General features: G+C 62.4%; 1 protein-coding gene across 1 annotated transcript; it reads left to right on the top strand.

The window, feature by feature from the left end:
* Window positions 1-246: 246 nt before the first annotated feature.
* TMEM161A (transmembrane protein 161A) lies at window positions 247-4,092 on the top strand. The gene is made up of 12 exons (XM_080359396.1): window positions 247-264; window positions 619-722; window positions 805-885; window positions 1,104-1,201; window positions 1,293-1,449; window positions 1,743-1,894; window positions 1,966-2,026; window positions 2,147-2,290; window positions 2,494-2,607; window positions 2,794-2,968; window positions 3,041-3,137; window positions 3,790-4,092. Exons 1-12 carry the CDS (start codon window positions 262-264, stop codon window positions 4,044-4,046), a joined length of 1,443 nt encoding a protein of 480 aa, XP_080215522.1. The 5' UTR covers window positions 247-261; the 3' UTR covers window positions 4,047-4,092.
* The last annotated feature ends 2,372 nt before the right edge of the window (window positions 4,093-6,464 follow it).

Genomic DNA, 6,464 nt, shown 5'->3' with positions numbered 1-6,464 from the left:
CAGCCGCTTCTGGGGCTGTGCCACCGCCCCGCACAGCGCGGCCGGGACCCGAACCCCTGACTCCAGGTCTGCACAGGGACCACAGCTCCCAGCAGGCAGCTCCCGCGGAACCTGGCGCCGCGAAGAGCTCGCCCTCTCCCAGAACCGCCTTTTCATTGGCCGAGCAGCTGCCAATCAGCAGCAGAGCAGCAGCGGATTGGCCGGCAGGGGAGCGGTGGCTGCGGACGGGCTTCCTGCGGCCGCCTTTGCGCTGACCTCGGCATGGTGAGCGCGGGCGGGGGCGTTCGCCCGGGGGTGCATGGTCAGGGGTGCATGGAAGGAGGATGGATGCTCAGGCTGTCCCGGGTGGTGCACATCCGGGGGGTACACGCTCAGGGGTGCATGCACGGAGGCTGTCCCGGCGGGTGCACACCCAGGGGTGCATGCTCGGGGTGCTCCAGGGGGTGCACACCCGGGGGGCGCATACCCGGGGTGTTCCGGGGGGCTGCACGCCCAGGTTGTCCCATGACAGGGACCGGGGGAAGCAACAGCCCCGGCACTGTTGGGGGCTCCCCAGCTCCCCCCGGCTCTGGGTGGGTCGGGTGCCGGTGTTGACCCCCGCGGGTGCCCCCGGTGCAGGCGGTGATGGGGGTGCAGGTGGTGGTGACCCTGCTGGCAGCCAGCATCATGCAGAAGATGGCCCCGCACTGCTCCTTCGCTCGCTGGCTGCTGTGCAACGGCAGGTATGTTGCCCATCCCTCCTCTCTTGTCCCCGTGGGGGCTCGGGGACACTGTCACCGCTGACACCCGGCTGCTCCTTTCCAGCCTGTACCGCTACAAGCACCCGTCAGACGAGGAGCTCTGCGCCCTGGCGGGCAAGCAGCGCCCCAAGACCAAGCGCGACAGGTCAGCTGCGGGCTGGACGGACCTAAAACCATCAATATTTGGGTTTGGTGCTCATGGAAGTCATCCCGGCGTACTGCGGGACTCCCCCGGGGAGGTGCTGGTGACAAGGAGCTCCAAGCGAGGGATGTGTCACCACGCGAGGGGCTTTGGGCACCGTGGGACACAAGGGACGGAGCCAGCTCTGTGCCTGCCGTCCCGAGCCAGAGTTTCAATTGCAGGAGGGTGAATGGTGTGACGGATGACAAGCCCCTCTCCGTGCCCCGGGACATCGACCTCCGCCTGGACACCAGCCCCATCACCGCCGTGGATGCTCTGGGTACCCCCCCATGCACCCGTCGCCCTGGACTGGGACCCTCGGCCATGCCCGGGTCCCCACCACATGGTGACCTGTCCCTCTGTCACACCAGTGCTGCGTTATTTCCTGGAGTACCAGTGGTTTGTGGATTTTGCTGTCTACTCCACCGCCGTGTACATCTTCACCGAGGGCTACTACTGCCTGGCGGACCCCGAAAAGGAGACGAACATGGGGGTGCTCTGGTGCGTGCTGACGGTCGTCTTCTCCATGTATCCTCCCGCCAGCTTTCGGGGTGCGATGGGCAGGAGACAGAACCCACCATCCTTTGGGGGTTTTTTTCCTATTAAAAGCCAGTTGAGGTGGAAAATTAAAATGTCTGGCTTTTTAAACCGCTCACTGTTGAGCTCTAAAGGTGCCTAATGAGACCCTTCCCCGCAAAGAAGGCGGCAGTGGCCTAACGATGCGCGTGCTTCACAACATCCTAATGAGCAGGGGGGTCCCACCGGCCTTGGGGGGGTCCGCAAAGCCGGTGATTTCCTTGACGGCCGCCCCCTGCCCGCAGCAAGGTCTTCTTCACCGTGATGCGCCATTACTTCCGCTCGGAGGAGGGTGGCGAGCGCTCCGTCTGCCTCACCTTCGCCTTCTTCTTCCTACTCCTGGCCATGGTGGCCCTGGTGATCCGCGAGGACTACCTGGAGTTCGGCCTTGAGCCCGGTGGGTGAAGGGGGGACGGGTGGTCCCTGGGGGCTGCGGGAGCCCCACTTATGGGGTTTCCCTCCCCACAGGGCTGGCCAGTGTCACCAGCAACCTGGAGAACACCCTGAAGCAGCGGGGCTGGGAGTGGACGTGAGTTGGTTGGGTAGGGAGGGATTTGGGGAGGTTTTTTTTGGAAGTTGAGAGTAGGAATCCCATTGAGGAAGGGGCCAACCGGTTCCCCCCGCCCAGCGCTACCTTCTCTTTCCGCAGGTTGCCCATTGCCAAGTTGACCTTCAAGCTGGGGCTGGTGGCCCTGTGCTCCTTCCTGGGCGCCTGCCTGACCTTCCCGGGGCTGCGCCTGGCCCAGACGCACCTCGACGCTCTGCGGATGGCGGCCGACAAGCCCCTGACCCAGTTGGGTGACATCTGTGGGTGGGGAAGGGGGCAGTGGGGTGGGTGATGGCACTTTGGGGAGTTTGGGACCCAATGGCAAAGAGGTTTGGCGGTGGGAGAGGGTGGAGGGGGCGTGGGTGAGGAGCGGTCCCTGCCCACGGGGGGGGATGGAGGGAGCGGGGGGCACCAGAGCTTTGTGGGGGTCTCTGACAGCTCCTCCGCAGGGTCCTGCTCCACCTGAGTTTCCTGGCGCCCGTCCTGGTGCTGGTGATGTGGATCAAGCCCATCTCGCGGGATTTCCTTCTCCACGCACCCATGGGCAAGCAGACGGTGCAGCTGTAAGTGGGTCCTTGCTCCGAGGGGAAACTGAGGCACGGGGGCACCGCTCCACCTCCTCCAACACCAACATCCCCTCCATCCTCCCCACCACCACCGCCTCGCCCACCAGACACCCTCCCTGGGACACAGTGGGGGTGTTTCTGGACCCTGGGGACCTCCCTGAGAGCCCCCTCCTCTTGCCCCAGCATGTCGGACTCCACCTACAACACCATGCGGCTCTGGACCATCGTGGGGCTCTGCCTGCTGCGCCTGGCTGTCACCCGCTGTCACCTCCAGGCGTACCTGGGCCTGGCCGAGCGCTGGGTGGAGCAGATGCGGAGGGAAGCCGGGCGCATCACCGGCCTGGAGATCCAGCGCAAGGTGGGGATGCGGGAGCTGGGATGGGAGCCGGGGGGTCCGGGTGCAGGTCCTGCTGATCCCCATCACCTCCAGATCACCAGGATTTACTGCTACGTGGCCGTGGTCAGTCTGCAGTACCTGGGACCCGTGGTGCTCACTCTCCACTGCGCGCTGCTCCTCAAGACGCTGGGTGAGGAGGTGGCGGGGAGGACATGGGGGCTTGAGAGGGGCAGGATGGGACCTGCAGGTCACTGTCAAGCCATCGGCATCCAAAGCGTCCCCAGGTTCTTGGGACATGATTAAGGGCGATGGAGCTGGTGAGGGGCTGGAGCACAAGGGTGATGGAGCAGCTGAGGGACCTGGGGGTTCAGCTGAGAACAGGAGCTGAGGGGAGACCTTCTGATCTCTGAACTGCCTGAAAGGAGCTTGGAGCCAGAGGGGTCGGGCTCTGCTCCCCAGGAACAAGCGCCAGGAGCAGAGGAAATGGCCTCAAGTTGCGCCAGGGGAGGTTGAGGTTGGATTTAGGAACAATTTCTTCCCCAAAGGGCTGTGGGGCATTGGAACAGGCTGCCCAGGGCAGTGCTGGAGTCACCATCCCTGGAGGGCTGGACAGACGGACATGAGGTTCTGAGGACATGGGGCAGGGACAGGGCTGGGCTATGGTTGGACTCCATGATCTTAAAGGTCTTTTCCAACCACAGTGATTGTGTGATTTGCAGTTGGCCTGAACCCAACACACACAGTGAGCACGTTGGGCATCAGCCACCAGCACATCTGCGCTGTGGGGCTGGAACTGCGGTGTGGGGACCGACCCCCTCAGCCCTGTCCCCTCTGTCACACAGGGCACCACTCGTGGGGGCTGTACCCGGAGCCCCCTCCCCTCCCTCCGGCAGCAGCGGCGGCACCTCCGCAGCGCAGCAGCGAGGACGGGGAGGACGTGCACGCCACGGTGGAGCAGATCACAGGCATCTTGGGCGGCATCTTCACCCCCCTCTTCTTCCGTGGACTCTTTGCCTTCCTCACCTGGTGGGTGGCCGCCTGCCAGGTCGTCACCAGCCTCTTCGGCCTCTATTTCCACCAGTACCTGGCAGCTTCCTGACTGGAGGAGCTGGGACGTGCCCTGGGGCGCAGTCGGTGCCCGGCTGCGGGTCCCCTCCCTCCTGCCATGGCTGGTTTCCTGCTTTGCACGTGCCCGTGGGCACATGAAGACACCCACTCGGGGACATTTTTGCCACCAGCTCTTGGCATGACGGGTTTTATGCATCCGGGCTGGCATGGGCATCCCCTGCTCCTGCCGCCCATCACCGCCGTGCCTGCTCTTCTTGCCCAGTGTCCCTTCTTCCCTCCCAGCCCTGCGTGGTGACCGAGGAGCTGAAGCTCCGCAAAGAGCCACAGCCAGGTTTACTGGGTTGTTCCTGCCCTGGGGACACTCCATGGGGACTCTGTTTTCGAGGGCTCCTGCCAGCCCCTGGGCCGAGGGCTCAGTGGGGACTTCATGGCTGGGTTGGAGCAGCAGTTGACGTGTCAGCACAGACTCTGGGGTGCGCTCTGCCCCATGTTTGCTCCGCCAGCCACGGGCGAGTGTATTTTTGTAGGGTCGCTGCTCTGGCCAGCTGGGTTGGAGTTCCTCGGGGTCATCCCTCTGCTTCGTGTGAAATCCTCAGGCCCGGCAGCCTCAGCTGTTGGTTGTTTTAGAAATAAATCAGTACCCCGGAGTCTCTTTGCTGTGCTGAAAGCTGCTGGTTTCCTTTGCGCTTTGCAGCCCCTCGTCCAGCTCGGCCGAGCTCTCCCCAGCGCACGGTGAGTGCTGGTCCAGCTGCATGAAAAGGGATTAGCAGGTCTGGGCTGCTCAGAGAAAGGGAGAGGGGCTCTGATCCTATTTGATAGCCTTGTAATGGGCTTAATTCCCTCTTGCTAAGGGCCGAGATGAGAAGCAGCCCTGTGCCCAGTGTTAACGGGGCTAATCCAGACAGCCCTGCTCTGTCTGGCCCCCACTTATCCGGGCTGTGGTCACACTAAAAACCGTTTTGCTAGAAAAGAACAAAAAGAAGAAAAATGGGGAAATTCCCCTTTAGCAAACAGCCGGGGAGACCAGCAGCACCATTAAGCAGCCCAGGGCCAGGAGGAGTTTGGCTGTGACTGAGCCCCGGGTGGGAAGGTGCGAGGAAGAAGCGATTTCCCCCAGGGCTGGGATGCAGAAGGGACTCGTTCCGTCCCGCGCTGTCCCATTAAAAGCCAGTCCGACTGCCTTGATGGCTCATTTATCTAATTTTCCTGGAGCACGCGGAGGAAGCAGCCGGGGGCTGAGCCGGGGGAAGCTTTCGCGGCAGGAGGACGGTTGCTAAGGCCGGGGGTTGTGCTGCATTCAGACATGCAGACAGTTCCTCCCCGGAGATCTGCCCAGACGTGACCCTCTCAGGCGAGGACAATGACTGATGGACCAGCCAAGAGCAGGAGACAGATCCACAGGCACTGAAATTGGGCCACATCAAATACAGTGATAAACCCCCCCCATCTTCCTCGCCTCAGAATTCAGGTTTTTTACTCTTTGTGTCTTTGTTTTGTTTAGAATAAGGTGCGGGTTGGGTTTTGCAAAGCGCCATGCTCAGGGTACAGCTGGGACCAAGAGGGTTTGTTGCTGCAGAGGTTCTGCTGGCACCAGGATTCGGACTGGGAGTCCCTGCAATGACCCAGATGTGGCCTCGTGTGGCCCCTGGTCCCCTCCATACCCACCTTCGGTGGCCACCGAGCCACACTGGGCAAGAAACCACTGCAGAGAGGTTACTGGGGTAGGGCTGGACCCGTCCTCACTGCTGAGACCTTCCTGCCTTAGAACCACAGAATCATTGTGGTTGGAAAATACCTTTAAGATCATGGAATCCAACCATAACCCGCCCCTGTCCCTGCCCCATGTCCTGAGAACCTCATGTCCGTCTGTCCAGCCCTCCAGCGATGGTGACTCCAGCACTGCCCTGGGCAGCCTGTTCAATGCCCCACAGCCCTTTGGGGAAGAAATTGTTCCCAGATCCAACCTCAACCTCCCCTGGCGCAACTTGAGGCCGTTTCCTCTGCTCCTGGCGCTTGTTCCTGGGGAGCAGAGCCCGACCCCCCTGGCTCCAAGCTCCTTTCAGGCAGCTCAGAGATCAGAAGGTCTCCCCTCAGCTCCTGTTCTCCAGTGAACCCCCCAGGTCCCTCAGCCGCTCCATCACACTTGTGCTCCAGCCCTTTCCCTTCTCTGAACTCACTTTCTTGGTGTGAGGAGCCCAAGACTGAGCCCACGATTCAAGGTCTGGCCTCACAAAGCATCCGTGTCATGTCCCCAACTAGACACGAAATCAGCTGAAAGCCCCAGAAGCCGAGCAGCAGCCGGGGGTCCCCAACTTCGGGGACCGTGCCTAGGCCGACAGTGCCACCTGCTGCCACTGCACACCCGTCCCAGGCTGCGGAGCTGGGGACAGGGACAGCACAGGCTGCTGCTGCTGCTGAACCATCTCCAGAGCCGCTTGCCTTCCGTGGA

The sequence above is a fragment of the Nesoenas mayeri genome (genome assembly GCF_963082525.1).
Source record: "Nesoenas mayeri genome assembly, chromosome: 25".
NCBI classification, from domain to species: Eukaryota; Metazoa; Chordata; class Aves; order Columbiformes; family Columbidae; genus Nesoenas; species Nesoenas mayeri.
Note: the sequence above shows the minus strand (reverse complement) of the source record. Positions and strands in the feature narration are given on the sequence as shown.

Coding starts and splice junctions, on each gene's coding strand:
- TMEM161A (XM_080359396.1), top strand. Junction 723..804: donor TGGCTGCTGTGCAACGGCAG/GTATGTTGCCCA, acceptor GCTCCTTTCCAG/CCTGTACCGCTACAAGCACC. Junction 1,202..1,292: donor CACCGCCGTGGATGCTCTGG/GTACCCCCCCAT, acceptor CTGTCACACCAG/TGCTGCGTTATTTCCTGGAG.